This window comes from Periophthalmus magnuspinnatus, chromosome 7 (genome assembly GCF_009829125.3).
Source record: "Periophthalmus magnuspinnatus isolate fPerMag1 chromosome 7, fPerMag1.2.pri, whole genome shotgun sequence".
NCBI lineage: Eukaryota > Metazoa > Chordata > Actinopteri > Gobiiformes > Gobiidae > Periophthalmus > Periophthalmus magnuspinnatus.
Genome location: NC_047132.1, coordinates 18210673 through 18229854, shown reverse-complemented (window position 1 = coordinate 18229854; position 19182 = coordinate 18210673). Strand labels below are relative to the sequence as shown.

The window sequence follows — 19182 nt, the reverse complement described above, 5'->3', positions numbered from 1 at the left end:
TTGCCATCGGGAGGTTGGAATTCTGATCTCAGGATGGCGTAATCTCAGAGTTAAACATCAGACACACGCTCCAGTTGTCAATTTGAAAAAACAATGACAACCAGTATATTACAGTAAAGACTCAATCAAATAATAAAAGCTAGGAAAGTGCTCAAATCTGCTAAAATTTGGATCCAATTAGGTTTATTTAGGAACACAGACATTGTTACTATATTAGTAGTTAGGAGAAGCAATGTTTGAGAGTGAATTTCTGATTTTGTTGACATTAGCTCTGTGTTCATATTAGCAATATTGGCATCACATACCATAACAGTGCATTAATAATGGCTGTGCAAGAGCAGGTTCACAGACAGAGCAACTAAAGAGAAAGTTCAAATGGAAAAAAACAAACACATAAAAATTACAACTTTACCATAGGCTCTTGCTAAAGATAAACATTTGTTTTGACATGCAAATATCAATTATTAGCCACAACATTTCGAGAAAATATCAGATATCTGTATCGGCCTATATCTTTTATAATTGGGGTTTTGAACGTAGCCCAGTCTGTTCTCACACTCATTAGTCCCTGAACCCCTTGACCCATCTCCAGTCCCCCACCCCTCTCCCCTGGTCCAATCTGACCCAGTTTTTGATACAGTATCTTTATTGAAAATGACAGAACAAAGGAAATGCCACATCCTATCCAAATTTTGTATACTTAAAAATTTCTTCATCGAACAGTTTTTGTCTACTGTTGTTTGTATTACCCATTTTAGCCCAACACTCATAAATCATAAATATTGACCCTAAATGTGAGTAAGTGTGATTGCAGACAGTGAATCCCCATAGACGGTTTTAGTCATGATCTGATGGTTTGAGGCTTTTAGATTCAGACCATCCTCCCATTTGAGAGTCTGAGTGTCTCGTCCTGTCATTCTTTATCTTTCCATACTACTACTCTGTCCACAATGCATCAAACCCACTATCGGCCCATAGTAGCAGTATCAGGTGAAAGGCTTGTCATTGTGCGGGCCGACAGCATGTCAGATAGAGATCTGAATCATTGATTGGTTTGGTCCCAGATCTGACACGGCCATTCAGTGGAGCTGTTTTGGCAGAGGCTCATGCTCCTCTCTCCTGTCCACACACTTTATTTACAATCAGCCAAAACATTAACATTAAAGGAATTATATATAGCCTGAGATCTTACTGTTTTAAAAGGTATAACAACTGAACCTGAGCTGCCACTGTTTTAACCTGCATACAGAGGACACATACAAGTTTTTCTCATAGTATATGGACAGACCATGACTCATGTAAAAGCTCAGAACATCACTGAGCTGCTTTGATAGTGCAACTTCAGATCAGAGAGGGGCATTTTAGGTTTAAAAATGGCCTTTAGACATTGGAACTGGCAGCCCAAATGAGAGATTCATTTAGATTATTTTTTTTCTTTTAAAAAATAAAACGTATAATACATTCTACAATAGAATGTGATGGATAGTTACCAAAAGCGTCAAGGGGCCTGACATGTGCTAACCTCCATATAAGATGCATATATTAGGTTCTAATAAAATACAATCCAACAGTATAATAATATTTGTTTGTGAGATGATGAGATGCATCAATCAATACAGAGATAAATGGCAAGCTCAAAGGAAATGCCATATGAAAAAGTGCAATTTTTTTAGAAGCACAAATTTTGAAGTGTTTTAACTACACACTGTGAAAGAAGGGCAGGCTGTTACATATATTAATCGTATCTGGGCTGGGGAACAAAGAGGTCATGTTTATGAAATGTGTAATCAAATTCTTGCATATGGTTCCATTGTCCCTGTGTATTCTGAATACTCTTTCAAACTCGGCCTTAATTTCAGACATTTGAGCTAAAATTGGTAAATTGTTACATTCTATAAAAATCTTTGCAAAATAGAAAAGATAATGAGTGAAGCTGACTACATCTCTACATCAGTAATGATGTAAATATCATCAAATATGGATTATTGGCCACAACAGTCATTGCTTTCAGCTGAAAAAAAAATCCATATCAGTCAATGTTAGGCTTCAGTTCACAGTAAATATTTGAAACATGTCCTGTAGCTTATGAGAGGAGACTGAAATATGAACTGCTAATACAAGAATCACATGCATTACAGAGGTTTAAATTACAGGGTGAGTAGGTTTTAAAAATAACATGGGATTTTTTTCTATTTTTCCTATGAATATAGTTGGATCTTTTTTGATTGTCAAATTGCGACCATACAAATTGCGATTTTGGTTTTGTAATTAGCACATCAATGTTGAGGACATGTGAAATTATGTTATTCATTTTACCACTTTACCATTTGCTTGTGAGTTTCTACAAAATATATTCCCAGATTATTTACTATTCTAACCTGTTTGTTCTCTCTCTCTTTGCAGACATGTTTTTGTGAAGCTCTTCAGCTGGTCCTCCTCTCTCCCTTTGCTCCTCCTCTGCTCCACCATGCCCGCCATTCGCTCTCCCCCCATCACGCTGCTCTCGCTTCCCCTCGTACTTCTGCTCCTGCCCTGCACCTCCTCGGTCCCTCTTTCCACCTCTGTGGCAGACCCTGGTGGCAGAACAGTGTATCGCGCCTCGGACACCTCCTTCACTCACCTCACAGTCCACTCCAGAACCGGTGAAGTTTATGTTGGTGCTGTGAATCGGGTGCTCAAGCTCTCGACCAATCTGACGCTGCAGAGAAGTCACATGACCGGCCCAGTGGAGGACAACAACAAGTGCTACCCCCCTCCTAGCGTCAGAGCGTGTGCACACAGGTAAAATTGCACCCCTCTGCATCCTCCTCTATTGTCCCTATTTACCATAGCCCTCCTCTCTGGACCTTTTATCTTCCTTCAACTCTAACCAGTGTCTAAACCAACACAACCCAATTCAAAAAAGTGTGCTTATTTATGAAAGTTCATTTTTTTCTATTTTTTCTTCCACAAGACATGTTTACTTCACTCTATTGCATTATATGAAACTATGCAAATCATCATGTTGTAGGTTAAAACATACAATTTGAAGCCCAAGCTTTAAAATGAATCCTTATCTTCATGATTTTTTTCCCCGTCTTCCTTAAGGAACTCAAAATTATTGTTTTTATGGCTTTGGTTACAAATATACTGTTTTAAAATAAGAATATAGTGCATCTGATTTGAATGCCCAGAGAAACACTGCTTGAAGTTTTGTTTTTGCTTCAACCAATCAAACTCAGAGATATTTATGGCTATGGGGAAAGGGGCTAAAAGTGGGCAATTAAAAAAAACCAAAAAAAACGTTTTTCTAAAATTAATTTGTTTTACTGCAGAGAAATGAAAAATTGAATTTAAAAACATGGTTTATTTTGTTTTTAAGGAAATCGATTATAATGGATGTCAATGGATTCACACTCTACCAAAACACGGCCCTGTTGTATTTAAAACTTTTCACGTTGCCAGAATTGATCAAATCGGGATGAAATTTTCATGGCAATAGAACAACCACAGCCAAAGTTATCACTATAATTGCACCCTCAGGTGCACATATTTCTATATAAGGACATGTGAGCCGCTGATTCAGATCAAACACACAGAAACACCATTTGAAATAGCTTTTTCACTCCAACTATTCAGACTTGAAGAGGCACTCAAAACCAACACATCCAAATGATTTTTGTGAATTTATGTGATTTTTGGTGAAAAAAAAATCTCTTACAGTTTATAGGCACCAATATTTCAAAGATTGCTATTTTTCATATAGAGTCACAATAGAAATGACAGAGGAGGGGCTAAAAGTCGGTATATTTTTGAAAAAACATATTTTTTTACTAAAAGTCATCAGCTCCAGAAAAAAAACTTGCACCAAAAATTATTTCCACCTTTATTTTTAGAGTAGGGGTCAAAAAATGGGTTTATAATGGAAGTCAATGGAAACTCACACATGTCTAAAAACCTGTAAAAAAAACATGTCTGTGTGAATCTTTGCATACAACCAAATAAATAACTCTACAGAGGACATTCAATGACTTAAATAATTCCAGGCATTTTTAATAGCTACAAAAAATTAAATTGTATGTTAACTTGATTTATCTCACTAAACTGATTTTATTTACAAATTAAATTAAATTCTTAAAATTATGCTCTCACTCAACTCCAATTGCTCCTGCCTGCATCGCTTGGTTTAGACCTTTTTCAGTCCAGACTCTGACCTGGTTTTATCTGTTTCAGGTTGGACTGGTCTGATAATGTGAATAAACTCCTGTTGGTGGACTACAGCGGGGACAGGCTGGTAGCGTGCGGATCCATATGGCAGGGTGTATGCCAGTTTCTTCGCTTGGACGATCTTTTCAAACTGGGAGAACCACACCACCGGAAAGAGCACTATCTCTCTGGAGCCCGCGAGGCTGATGGGATGGCAGGTAAAATCAGCTACCTCTGTTTAAAGTGTGCAGTAACCAATTATGTTTCAGGTGACATCAGTGGATTCTTTGTCTCAAAAATGTGGGAAAACAGGGCTAAATTAATATTGGAAATACTAATCGATACTAAAACTAATATCGAAACTAGATTCTCATTTGAACAAGTATCTATACTGTCGAAATTCAAGACAAAACCTGAGCTTTCCTGAACAGTTTTAGTATGCATTTGAGCTTTATCGGAACAAACATATAACCTCATGGCACTCACTATTATTCAGTGTTGTAAATTACATTCTATTACTAAAACGGTAAAATTTGTATCTTCACGTGGTTTTGTAATCGGTATCGACTATTGAGGCACTTCCTTAGTATTGAAATTGAGTTTTTTTTAGTATTGGGAAAACCCTCCTAGTTAATTTCAAGCGGTTTGCTGTGTTCCAAAGTTAATCCTCACTTACCTTATGCATACCAAGCATCCTAATTATTCAAAGTTCTGAGTTTATTATAAGCACTTTTCATTACATTTAGAAGCCAGAGGAGAGTTCCCCTCATAGTAAAGCTAACAAGAACAAGTACGCTAACCATGCACTTCCTGATTATTGCAATATAAAACTCTATAGCACAAATTCAGGGCAACGTACCTGGCTCTAAGAATGTCTTTTCCGCATTTTCACTGCATTCCATCATAACAAAGCCCCCCCTATCGTTGAAAATACAAAAAAAGTGTTCATATTTGCCTGTTAGGTGAAACCACTGTGATGGAGGTGTAAGAATCCTCCTCTTGCCTACATAGCATCAATTAGGAGGCTGTTTTTTAAAATGTTCTTGCTTCACTCCTCACTTGAATGCTTCGTTTTTGCCTACCCAGCTCTCTCCTCTCAGACGGAGTAGATTAAACCGCTAGATCATCTGTTTTCTGCTCACGTCAGTTTGACTAAGCTCTTTGTAGTTTTTGATCCAATCGTCACTCTCGCGTCTAAATATTTACGCCGTTCGCAGAGAAAAGGGCGTTTCGGCAGATTTTGGATCAAAATCACAATGAGCCACATGACGAAGATGGACAAGAGTGACAGAAGTGGGCCTAACTAAGACTGTCAGAAAGGATAACATATTCACTTTACAGAGGGATGGGGAAGAAGCGGCTTTCAATCTTACAACAATCATTTCTTTGAACATTTCTTTCTTTCAGTATAGTTTAAATTGTACTTTCATAATTATACTGCCTTTAGTTTGCTACACAAATTCATAGTCACGCCTGATATTTCTGTATGTCTTCTCCTGTGTATAGTGGTTACTGGACATGATTCTAGACAGTAGTGGAAGTGTGAGGATTTAAACCAGGGCCAAATCTATTAAAATTCTCAGCAGAATCTCCACAGGTCTTCCCTCCAGGTTCATGTTTCACTGTGGGACCAATCTGCTCCTCTGTAGAAGGAACAGGAGAGGCCAGATCCCCTTTACATGACACTTCACTGTTCGTTAACCACAGAAAATTGCATGATTAGCAACTCTGTACCCAAACCTGATCTGGCCAGCATTTTAGTTTTTTTTCATTATTTTGTTAGTGTTATTGGAAGTGATGCATTGGTGGAAATGTTCATGCTCGATCTCTTACTGTTATTAAGTCGCAATATGTGGGTGGTTGTGTCAGGAAGGGCATCCAGCTTAAAAACCTACATACGAATAATGATAAGGCGCAAAACATTTTAAATATGTACATGGGCTGGTGTTTGCGTTCATAAGGAAAAGCTTTGGCAAAGTACAAAACTTAACATTTTTAACATGATACCTCATAAATATCTGCTTGATATTTAGAGTGGGTTTCAGAGTGATAAAATATTAGCACTGTTACCATAGCAATTAACAAGTCAAAACTCAAAATTGTAAAGATTACTTTCATGGTCTAAAGTGCTCAAAATGGCACCAATAAACAGGAAGCTGAAATGCATGATTAAATCCAGCTGTAGTTAAGCTCTCCTTTTCTTATCTCCCAGGTGTGGTTGTGGGTGATGAGGACCTGACCTCTGACCCCCGCAGGAAGAGGCCGGTAAAAGGTGGGAGTCGACTGTTCATCGGAGCTGCGATCGACGGGAAGTCTGAATACTTCCCCACACTGTCCAGTCGCAAGCTGGTGTCGGACGAGGAGAGCGTCAACATGTTCTCTCTGGTCTATCAGGACGAGTTTGTCTCCTCTCAGATCAAAATCCCGTCCGACACCTTGTCCCTGTACCCCGCCTTCGATATCTACTATGTCTACGGCTTCTCCAGTCGCTCCTACGTTTACTTCCTGACGCTCCAGTTAGACACGCAGCTGACACAGATGGACGCCGGAGGGGAGAAGTTCTTTACCTCCAAGATTGTTCGAATGTGCTCCAACGACACAGAGTTTTATTCCTATGTGGAGTTTCCACTGGGCTGCACCAAGGACGGGGTGGAGTACAGGCTGGTGCAGGCCGCGTTCAAACAGAAGCCAGGGATGAAGCTGGCCCAGGCGCTGGGGCTGAGGGAAGACGACGACGTGCTGTTTGTGGTCTTTTCACAGGTCAGAAATTTTGAACACTTTTATTTATCCTGACTAGGGTTGTCAAAAGTATGGAGTCACAGATACTAATTGATGGTGCTCAAACTGATACTGATAGGAAAAATTTGACCTTTCCGGATTAGTTTAGATTGATCTTGAGCTTTGTAAGTACTAATATGAGACCGTATGGTAATATATGACACCACTATGATTTTGTGTTAAAATGGCATTCTATTGTCTGAAAAAAATGCATGTTTTATTATTATTGTGGTATTGAAATCATTATTATTGATTATCAAGCCTTTTCTTTAAGACGGAAAAACTAAAAGACTAAACGATTTAGAAAATGTGGTATTGTGGCAACAACACTACAGTTCTGTGAATCCCACTACACCACCAGAATGTTCACTGCGCATGTGTGAAGGGACAGCACTTTCAGCACTCTAATATTGCACATACTCATAGTAGGGCTGTGCAATTAGTGAAAGTTTAACCACAATTACAGTTATATTATTTACAATTGCTACGACGTTATTGCTCAATTATAAAACTGGTGTGACAAAAAAGGTACAAAACTAATCCTCTAATCAACACTGGCTTTTAAAACATGAATGACAAAACATTATTAGTGAATGATGACTAGATGTCTTGTACTAGATGACGTCTGACTAATTGTCTGGTTGTTGTCTGACTGAAGCAAAATAATCATGGTAGTAATTTTCCCCCTTTCTGCCTAAATGGTTGTCACAGTAACTGTAATTATGCTGACAGTATTTTGATATTATTGACTTACATTGTGTTAGCCATATCAGATTTTAAGCTCTAAGACAAAAATGCAAAGAGAATTATCCATGGTCCTTTCCTTTCAGTGCAGACAACAGTAAGTAACTATTAGCTGTGGTCTTTATGGTTTCAGTCTGGTGTTAGTCCAGGTCCTAACCCTGGTCTCTGTCTGGTCTTTAGGGTCAGAAGAACCGGTCTAACCCTCCCAGAGAGACGGTCCTGTGCCTGTTCACGCTCCACGACATCAACCTGGCCATGAGGGAGAGGATTCGCTCCTGTTACAGAGGGGAGGGGCGCCTCTCTCTGCCCTGGCTGCTCAACAAGGAGCTACCATGTATACACACGGTGAGTACTACACAATACTGAGCAAGTATCGCTTTATACTGAAGAATACTCGCACACGTATCTCACCAAGGAACTACCATGTATTAAATTTTGATTTGGTCTTACTCTAGTATTTCGTTTATTAACATTGGTGGGTAGAGTAGCCAAATGTTGTAGCCAAGTAAAAGTACTGATTCATCAAAATATTGCTCAAGCAAAAGTACAAAAGTAGAAGTAAAAGTATGGTGTTTTAAAATGACTGTACTGTACTTGTGAAGTACAAGTAACCATCTCTGTATTTTAACCAAGAGCAAACCTTAGAACAGTAGAAACAGTAAACAATCTGAAATGACTACTCTGAGGGATAAAAAAAACAAACAAACACTTTTTAACCAGAATGCTTTTGGCTGATGGAACACCTTCCCAAATTTTAACCAAAACAGTCACATTTTTCACAGCTAAAAAATGACACATAAAAGCCTGGATAATGTCATAATATTATTTCTGGACACTGATCACTGCGAGCGTGGCAGTTGCTCTAGCTCCTGTTTTTAGTTACTTTTCTCTGCTCCTGTTTTGGCACAACTTTGTTTCTCCCATTTGGACCTACCCCAGTGTGCTAGTGCAGTGTGCGATAGTGTAGTGTGTGTGTGTATAATGTGTGTGTATAATGTGTGTGTGAGGGACTTTCCCCTGAGCTCAGTAATAACAGACTGGTTCCACTGCAGCACGTGCTCTACTCTGTCATTAAACTAACTCCACTAAGGGCATACCAAAACAGACCAAAATAGAGAAACACTGGAGACCCAAACGCACACTGTTAGAACTGTAAAAGACATAAACTGCCATCACGTTATTAGGCCATTCAACTCATCTTTATTTAAAAAGCACATTTTATACAAAACATTATTTCAATTGGCATATTAGGTTAGGGCTGCATCTGCAGGTGTTTAGCTTTTGTATTTTGAATACATCCAAGTGGACAGTGGTGGCTAAAATCCAGTTTACAGATTGAGAAATTGTCAAAACAACCAATTAAAGTTTGAAATTTGGTGACTGTAGGCTGATATTTACGGTTAAAATGTATTTTTCTTGAAAATCAGAAACGGTTTACTCTTTTTTGACATTTCGATTTAATATTGCACTGTCTGTTGTAACACACATACACAATCTTTTTGTATGTGCTTTAGAGTTTGTGAGGTCCAAATAACAATTACTACAACTATTATCAGAATATGATTATTTGTGTATTCGACTGGTCAAAGTAAAGTGTGGACCATTGGGAAAAGTTATAGTAATATATTTGTGTGTAAAACTACACAGTCAAGTGTGCATCAATAGTGATACAATCTAAATTCATTTATAATTTATTTTTTTCCTTATTGCATACTGCTAATCGAAACCTACTGTATCTACTTTACCTACAGTCATCTACTGTACTTATAGTCATTAAACTAACCCAAATCACACACAAAAAAACAGTTTGAATTACAGTAGACTGAACCAGACTGGAACTAGATGTAAGCCCAGGAGCTGACTCTGCAGATTGTGTTGTCATAAAATTAAAGCTCATTGCCAACTGCAGCAGAAATCTACTGAATGGGCCACTGCAGCATTTATTTCACTGATTTAATTGTAAATGTAAAATGATTTAAGTTAAACAGATTGCTCAAACTAAAATGCTAAGTAAAAAGTAAATGGCTAAACTAGAAATCTCAGGTTCAGTTTACCACAGTTATATTTGGTGTAATAACAGACTACTTTACCCTCAGCAAAGCCACAGTGAGCACCGCCAACCTTCAGACTCACATTTTTGTTTTCCTTTGCCCTAAATTTTATCTGTAACTCTAGCTCGTTTTGGTTGAAGAAAAATGTGGAAACTTTATCCAAACAGTAGAGGATTGTGGGAGTTGTAGTGCCTGGACTGCAAAATGGTAGAATGACCATGCAGTTATTTGGTGGCAAAATGTGTGTGGTTTCAACAATGGACGTTTCTATCCAGATACCCAGTTATTGTTCTGCCCTATGCCCAGTTTATCTAAAATTCTTGTATTTGGATTTATTTTGTAAGCATGAGATTAAACTAAATGCTTTAAGTGCATATGGCAGATTTTATTGTTTTTCAAATTATGACTTGTTTATGTTTTAAATATAGCGTCCTAGTTTTACATCAATTAAGTGGCAGTTTGTAGAGAAAAAGATTGACCAGAAAAGTACCAAAATACAGGAAGTAGCTCTGATTTCTAAAATGGAATATCTCTACCTACATCATCAACACCAATTCCATCCAAAGACAATTTACACACAAGGAAGGCATTCATTTAAGAAAATAAGGGACATGTTTTTACATGTTTTTTTAATTTTTTACATTATGGTTGCGTGATAACAGTTGTGGAATTACCTCTACATATGTCCTACCTGCTGCCCACGTACAACTAGGAAATACAATTGTAAATGTCACCAAAATAAAAAAAAACTGCAACAAACTAGGTAACATTTTAGTAAAATTCTAAATATAATGATGGTAACTATGCTTTAGTGAAACCTGTCATATGCACTTGTTGTTTTGTTTCCAAATCTTAGTTGCTCTTGATTGCAGTAATGTCATTTATCACCCCAATATTACACTTAATGTGTACCTTGTTGCGTGATTTTCAGCCGAAGCAGATTGGCGATGACTTCTGTGGTCTGGTGCTGAACCAGCCGCTGGGAGGGCTGCGTGTGATCGAGGGACATCCCCTGTACGAGGACCGCACTCAAGGCATGGGGGCCGTGGCCGGCTACACCTACGGAGAGGACACCGTGGTCTTTGTGGGGACGAGGACTGGACAGTTAAAGAAGGTAAGAGGTTAACTCAGAGGTGGGACTAGGGGTATTCCTTTGTTTACACTAGAGATACATATTTGCACTTTTTGGCATATTGGCTGTCAGCCTTAAATCTCTTGCAGAGGCCGATATTTAGTTTGTGCCAACTAAATGTCTAAAGAATACATATAAAGCTTTATTTGAACACTAGTGAAGAGGACACTACACAAAACATGACTACACAGCTCATATATCCACTCTGTATTAAAACAGGTTTGTGGATGAGTTTTTAGTCATTTCAGATCATATAATCTGGGGAAAATAACCAAAATCGGCCTTGCATATTGGCCCCAAAAAATATCACCAGTCCTTATCGGCCAACTCTCTGAATATCGGCATCGGCCATGGAAAAAAAAACATTTGTCAATCTCTAATTTACAGTATTCACATGAAGATCATATTTATATTGTTGTCATGGTTTATATTGGCTATTTGGTGGCATAGCGGCACACTCACTCATCATTGTATTTAGGCAAAGCAAAACTAAATCGTGCAGATCTGTAGTTATTTTGAATGCATACCTTTGTTAACATTTAGCAACCTGATCAGATAGCAGAAAATCAAGATTGTGATTGGAATTCTGAGTTGTTTTTAACTGTATCCTGTGCAGTAGTTCAGGCCCAGTCTCATGTGAGTTTGAATACATTAGATTTACATTTAAACTAGTAGATGCAGCTTCTACTTACAACAAGAAGAGAGTGACTAACACAGACTAACCCAATCTGACAGGAATGTGGTACAAACATCTCCTACTTTTGGACTTGAGTAGTTCTTAATGGATCTGAAGTTATTTTTAAGTAAACTTTTGACTTACTGTTTGGCTGGCAGCTATTTTCACAATGGGTCTATTACACTGCAACCAAAGCAGGTGGATCCTTGTACAACAGTTGAAAACAAATACTTTAACACCAACTTTTGACTAACTTTGGACTTGATTTTTTTTCATTTTTATTTGACAATGCAAATGTTGGTTCAAAAATCAGATGTTATTTGATTCTAAAACTAGATACTCATTTAAGCAAATATCGATACTAAAAAAGTCACATTCCTTTCTTGAATATCTTTAGAATGTCTTGAGCTGTATCAGAACAAGTATAGGATCACATAGACTAATATATGCCCTTGGACCACAAAGGAACCTACCTGGACGACTGACAGATTACGCAGATATAAGGTCACGTTGTATTATAAAAAAGTACTACACTGTAATGTTGAAAATCATTCTCATGTCTGAAGAAAAATTGTTTTTATTATCATTGTGGTATTTGAATCAGTATCAGTTCTATTCCTAAGTATCGAAATCAAGTTTGAAATGTTTGTCTGGTGACAACACAAGTTTTGCGATACTACCAGAAACATGGCAGATTTCTATGGTAACAGACGTTTTTTGACTTTACATCCAGAGCTCTACTGTGCTTCCATAAATGTGTGATTGACAGCTGTGTTGACACTTGATGGAACCAATCGGCTTCCGCCTTGTATGTTTCGATCTAAAACTGTGCATATTAAACGATCAATGCAACAGGTGTCCCCTTCAAACTAATTAATTTCATGAAATATTCCCCACTCCTCTTTCTTTCTCTCTCTCTTCTCTGGTCTCCCTCTGTCACCGATATTCTGAATGCGTTTTCTCTGGAGTCATTCTTTTGCAGCTGCGGAGCGTTCTTCCTCAGATTTGATGAAGAAAGCCGCTGATTGTTCGTCATTTCCTGAAGTCGCTCAACTCTTTGTGACTTAACAAAGACGGCGGGCTCTGGGCCAATTAGAATGCTTGGTTTTTATCATCTGTAATAACACTGTTTATTATGGCACCTGCTGCTGCTTCATCTGCATGTGACACAATTAGGATTATCATTACACACCTTTCGCCGCCTTATTAGCAATATTCGCAAATGTCTCTATGGAGCTGGGCCTTTTCTGTATATTAGTTAAGATGAAGTGACTATTTGCATAGACTTCATTTAGGTTTCAGTTTTCACCCAAACGAGGCAGATGAACAGACATAAATAACTGTAGGAAATGTATTGTTTGTATCAAATGCACATTTTTCCAAAAGGCAATCTTGATGCAAGTAATCTTAGAAGATATTCACCAGTGAAGTATAGAGAGAACAATTTAACAAAACACCATTCCTACTGCCTCAGTACCTTTTATGTAGTTTGATAAAGATTTTAAAAGACTTCCCCTAAAAATATAATTATCATGGGTTGCCTGATCAATACTTTACAAACACATTGGGTCTGGAACTGAGTCCTGTCTCCCTGATGATAGAGAAACCAATCAGAAAAAGAAATGGTCTGTTAGTTTCAAAACACAAATATTGGCTAACAAGTAAAAGCCCTAAAAGCTAAAGAAACACTAAAGAGAATATGTAATTGGAATGTCCCAAAATTGGACATGCTTTAGTTCCAGACCTCCTGCATTTGGACAGAAAGTAGAAGGGGCTGCCTTACCAGGCTTTTGTCTTTACAATTTAAAGTAGATCCAAGTCAGGTTTATGCCACTGTCTCAACCATGGCCTTTTTGTTCTGACAAAAATAGTTTTGGAAACAATCCATATTTTGGTCACATATTTTACCAACTTTTTTTATTAATATTTAATTCAAATGGTATTTTAGAACAGGAAATTGGACTACTACTAAATCCTGCAAATATATTTTATTCATGAATTTGAGCTTGCTGAATACAAAAAATGTATCTTGGTTTATGTCTTGCTTTAGGCCTCACTTATTTCTCATAATAGCCCAAAGTTTAGTCTTGACATTAGTCCTCGTTTTAGGCCTAGTCCTGTTCTGACTTGTTTTGACCGGGTTTAGTTCTGGTTCAGTTCTGGTTCATTTCTTTTCGCTGTTGTGTTCTTGGCCACACGTCTTCTCTCTGATCCAAACCACATTTGTAGTTCTTTTGACACTCACACCCTTACCCATGGGGCAACAACTTCCTGTTTGCCCCCTGGGAGATTTACTTCCTGTTTTGCCTAATGACATCATGCCCCTGAGCCAATCAGCTGTCAGATCATGGCAAAGAGCCAATCAGATCACCAAGATATGCTTAAGGACAACAGCTGGAGGCAGTTTGAGAGATAAAGAATCACTCCTGGGACACTAGCAGATACATAAAAAAAAAAAAATGCAGACATTCCTTAAAATATGTTATAGAATTTATTTAGTCTGTTTTGCTATTTATTCCCAAGGTTATTCAGAATTATTTAGAGATTTCTCAGCAATATTTAAGCATTTTTGTGAGTATCCCTATATACATGTTATTGTGGGTAGAAGAACCATGTGGGAGGTCAAGAGGAAGATTACAAAGAGACCACAAAGAAAATGTTAGTTGCGTTAGAAAAGGGTGCAGAGGAGAGGGTCAGACAGTGCAGAGGAGAGGGCCTAACGGTGCAGAGAGGAGCAGAGAATTCACTGTAGACTGTTTGCTATCTGAGCTGCAGTCTCGGTGTGGGTTGAGAGAGAGGATGACAGAGCTCCTCGGGGAAATGACTTCATCTGTTTATGACCGGAGTCAAATCCATAAAGTTTGACCCTCACTGCTCCCTGTAGTCTCCCGTCTCATCATGACACACCCAACGACAGCACAGACTGGATTAGACAAACGCAGAGATATCTAACGTACAGGATAATTTGATTAAAACGTTTGTAACCTTGTGACCTAAGAGCTGATTTACTTTTTTCTTTGTTTGAGTGAGTAACAACATAAGATTGCTTTTCTTTCTGTTCCTTTTCATTACTTTTTTGTAAATGTACTTTGATATTTTCTATATTTTAAAATTTTAAATATTATTTTAAATATTTTTTTTATTTAAGTTCTGGCTCTTGCTTAGTTTTGATAGCATTCAAATTTTCTCCAATTTGTTTCTGTCTAGATCTGATATATCTGGTATAGACCTGATTGGTGTAGTCCTGGTTTCTAAAGACCTGGTTTAGACCTGGTTTAGACCTGGTTTAGACCTGGTTTCTCAAAGTGCCTCACTTAAGTACTCCTGTTCTGTTTATTTCTTGTAGACTTGCAGTAAATTCCTGTTAGCTCTGTTTTATCTCACTGACTGTAACATAACTAACGTACTGGACAAACCTGTGCACATCAGCCAAAATGTGAATCCATCTAATAAATAAATCCTTATTTATTATTGTAAAGCTTGATTTATTATGAAACTTTCAATAAATATAGTCGAACTATACTCTTCTAGTTCTATGTTAAAATGAGATTTTGACTTTGAAATGAGATTTTGAAAATGTTCATGGTTCAAAATCTTGGAATTTTCATTTGGATATTTCTTTATTTACTTGTATTTAGATAACCATGTTACCTTTTATTGTTTTGAAAATGCTATATTTGACAAAAACAATGTATTGAATGTTTTAGAGTGTGTTTTTTCACAAGTCAATCCCCCTTCAGAATGTTATAACATTACAATCATTGTGTATTCTGCTAATGAGACTACTGCACGTCGCATCAGGTTTGTCAAGTTGCTGTGTGCAGTTTTGTATCAGTATATTTATGGAGAATTGTCATGTGGGAGCGTGGATGGCTTGTGGCCTGAGCAATGGACAAATCTTACAGCTAAGAAGGAGGATTTGAATAGAGCCCGGGAGGGATACTCAAAGTAATACTCAAACATCCATGGATGGCATCTAAAACCTCTTTGCATGTTTTTGATATTAAAAAATATATCACATACTGGCTCATGCTCCCATTTGAGAAAGGGGCATCATCATAATATTGTAATTGTACCAAGAGAGATACAGTCTTTAAAACACCCCATTGCACATTTTGGAGTGTTTAAAGTGTTAATACCGTCTTGGTTTCTGTTGGCTCGGTGTCTCTGATCTGTGGCAGTAGTTTTCCTCATTCAGATCTGGAGCAGAAAGTGCAGATTTAGTGGAAAATGGTGGATGGTTCCAGAAGTCTTCCCTCAGAGATGGCCCAGTTCTCCTCCATGAGTCACTGCCATGCAAATGCAGAAACTCACAGCTGGATGAGGTTATTCAGGGAGCTCATTGACTTCAGTTCAGTTCCAATTTAAGACCCATATGACTTAAAACCACAACAAAAAATAGGCTGTAACAGAACGGGATCAAAATGGGTTTAAAGTAAAAAATAACAAATGCAAATGATGGTTGATAATATTAATGATTTTTAAAAAAAACTTAACCTGGCTAAATCAGAGTTAGCCTAAAAATTAAACCAGGCTAGGTGAGAACGAAACCAGGTCTGAACCATGACTATCCCAGGTCTTTCCCAGCTGCTGTGTGAGTGATGCTGGATGCGGGTCGGTGCTGATGCTGAGCTCATTGTGATGCGGTTTCCATGGTGACAGAGAGATGTGGTCCACAGAGATCGAACCATGTCTGTTTTATCCCTGAAACGTTTATCCATCCCAACTCACCGTTACCGTTTCCATAACGATGCTGGATTTATCGTAAATGGACAGATGTTTAACATTACTGTTTCCATGACGATTCATTTTTTCAGCAAATCTTGATGAAACAGTTGCTAATAATAACTCTATGCAAGTCTGTCATACAGTGAACTGAGCGTTCTGAGAGCTAAAGGTAAAATCATTTCTACAGCAGAATGCAATACCATAGTATCAGGGCTTCAGTCTCTCATCCAATGTTTTACTTTAAAAATGTAGTGTAAAAAATGTGTAGTAATAATGTGAAAACTTGGACTTAAGTTAATTTTGTCAATATTTCTTTAATAATAAAAAAAAATGTATATATGTATATAATTGATAAATTGCATCAATATGTTACATTACTCTAGTCTGCACATACATTTTATTAGATTCCTTGGGACTTTTGTAGTGTTCATAGTGGTGGAGGAAAATGTCCGTTTTCTCAATCTTTTTGTACAGGGCCTGCAACATCAAGTTATAAAATCATTGCACTTGAAGAAGTTTTTGGCCTTAAAATATGGTATTGTACAGTGTTTTTTTTTAAATATATATTTTTGTGCAAAGACAGTGTACAGTGCTCATAAACATAACATACTCATCCCACTCACAGCTGCACTGCTCTCCTGTCTCAGTGCTTTACCCAGTCTCCTCTGTGCGTAAAACTGAGCTCCTGATTCTTTGGTCGTGGCTCCTGTTGGTTTTGGGGGGAAGGGCATTAATAGGATTAACTACACCCCCTCTGTCTCCTCTCCTCTTTCCTAAGCATTCTCCCTCTCGTCTGTCTTTTCTCTTCTAGACACTCTACTCTCTTAATATTAACACTGTCTCCTCCTGTCTCCTAGCTGCTGTCCTTTCCCTCTCATCTCCTATCCACCCATCCTTACAGTTAGTTTTTATTTTTCTGATGTCGTTCTTCTTCCCTTAGCTGAAAAGCAAAACAGTATTTCTTCCTGGTTACTTTAGAGTTTTTCACCTTTGACCTTTGCCCGCTTCCCCACTGCAGCGATTCTTTACAGAATTAAGCTTATTAGCATTCTCTCGTTAGCATGATCTTGTTAGCTGTATCCTGTTAACCGTTAAATGCTTTTGCTAAGCATCTGTCTGTGGTTCCACGTTTGTACTTGTTTGTTCACATTTGAAACACTTTTTGTCTGGTGCAGCTCCTCCTCTGGACTTTCTCTTTCTTGTTAAAACGGCTTGTTACAACCACCCTGTTAGCTTAACTGAATAGTTTCTGAACAATGACGGGATCTGTTTGCGTGTTTCCCCAGCTGTTTTTACACCTTTGCAGGTGCTGTTTTTTTTTAATTGGGGCCCATTAGCATTGCCCCTCTAAACTTGTCAACTTTTTAAAAGCTAAATCCAGTAACCAGTAATGTTTCTTCTGTTTTGCCCCCATGCCTCATATAGTTGTGTATAAGGCATTATCCTGAATACTCTTAAAGGAACTGGATGTAGCCTGCGCTCATACAGTTTTAAAAAATGTACTACTTCAGTGATTACAACCAAAACCGATCCTAGGTTGCCATTGCATACTCATTCTGCTGCTGATTAGATAATCGTTTTGAGAATCAATACACCAAATTGCAACATACAAAAACACTGGATATCAAAGCCAAGTTGTGTAGTTAAGATTAAGTCAGCATTACAATTGTTACTGGTAAAAGCTATATTTTATTTGAACATGTCTACCCTTTATCTGGGGACACAGATAGGACATGCTTGTAGAATTTAAAATCAATATCTTGCATACGGATCCTTTAAGTCCCTTTCAGGTACAGATAAGTTTATTTCTATCCAGAGGTAGAACTGGTTTGCATTCACTCCAGTGTGAATTTTAGTTATCCTTGTAAAGTTGTTTTGTTTCTATTTGGTTGTTCTGTTATTACAAAAGTTATAAATAGAGCCATTTTTATCATTTTTCTTACCTGACCCAGACTATGTAGTTTTTGTTTCAGGCAGGAAAAGATGGAAGGCACCTTATTCCCACAAAAACTAATTTAACCCACATACAGACTCCCAAGTAGTTCACTGAAAAAGAAATATGTTAGTTCAGCTTTGGTAAACAAGGGCATTCACCATTTACGTGTTAACAATAATAATGGGTTTGCTAACAGACAGTGATTGGATCTTTCTGGTCTTGTCCACACTCAGTCTAAACCACGCAGTTCTCCGGTTTCTGCAGCTGCCGCCATTCCTCTGTCACTGTCCTCAGATCCTGGTTCAGTCTTTGAGCTCAGTATAATTTGAGTCAGGTTTAGTTGGTTAACGAATTTATGTTTAGGTTTGAGTTTGAACCTAGTTTAGACCTTGTTGTTTTTCTTGTTTGGTTTCTTTGTGAAGTGTCTGTGGATTGGATGATGTTTTGTTTTGCGTTGTAGCCCACTGATGACTGAGGAGAGCAGACTGGTTCTTAATCGGGAAGGATGCGAAGGCACTCTTTAATTACTTTACATTTAAGGTTGTCGTATATAGTAATTTTGTAACTTCGTTTGCGGCATTATGGATTTAATTATTATATCACTGTTCAGCTAATTTTCTTTTATTTTTAATTTCGTAATTTTGTTTGTGTGTGAAACTGTATTAATTTTGCATCACAATAATATTTTAGTCTGATAGTATTTGCTGACCAGAATCTTGTCGGTTATGCTCTTACACAGTCCGGTCCCATGTAAATGTTAGCATGTTAGCCTTGGTGCAAATAAATGTTAGCATTAGCGCGAGTGGTTAAGAATAGCCTTTAGCAGCAGCTGACAGACTGACCCCAGATCAGTTTCAGTATGAGCTCATGTGTCTGAGGCCACACGCTCACATTCATGAACCTGCAAAGTGGTTCCAGCCTCACAAGTTCCATAGAGACTTTAGGAAACGGC

The 19182-nt window shown here is 37.8% G+C and overlaps 1 protein-coding gene across 1 annotated transcript in view; it reads left to right on the top strand.

Annotated features, from left to right (window-relative positions):
- The first annotated feature begins 2544 nt into the window (after positions 1–2544).
- plxna3 (plexin A3) overlaps positions 2545–19182 on the top strand; it is a 45647-nt gene continuing 29009 nt past the window's right edge. The window contains exons 1-5 of the mRNA XM_033970158.2: positions 2545–2781; positions 4213–4403; positions 6398–6945; positions 7888–8052; positions 10690–10872. Coding sequence (XP_033826049.2) covers positions 2714–2781; positions 4213–4403; positions 6398–6945; positions 7888–8052; positions 10690–10872 — 1155 coding nt within the window. The 5' untranslated portion in view covers positions 2545–2713. The remainder of the gene's footprint in view (positions 2782–4212; positions 4404–6397; positions 6946–7887; positions 8053–10689; positions 10873–19182) is intronic.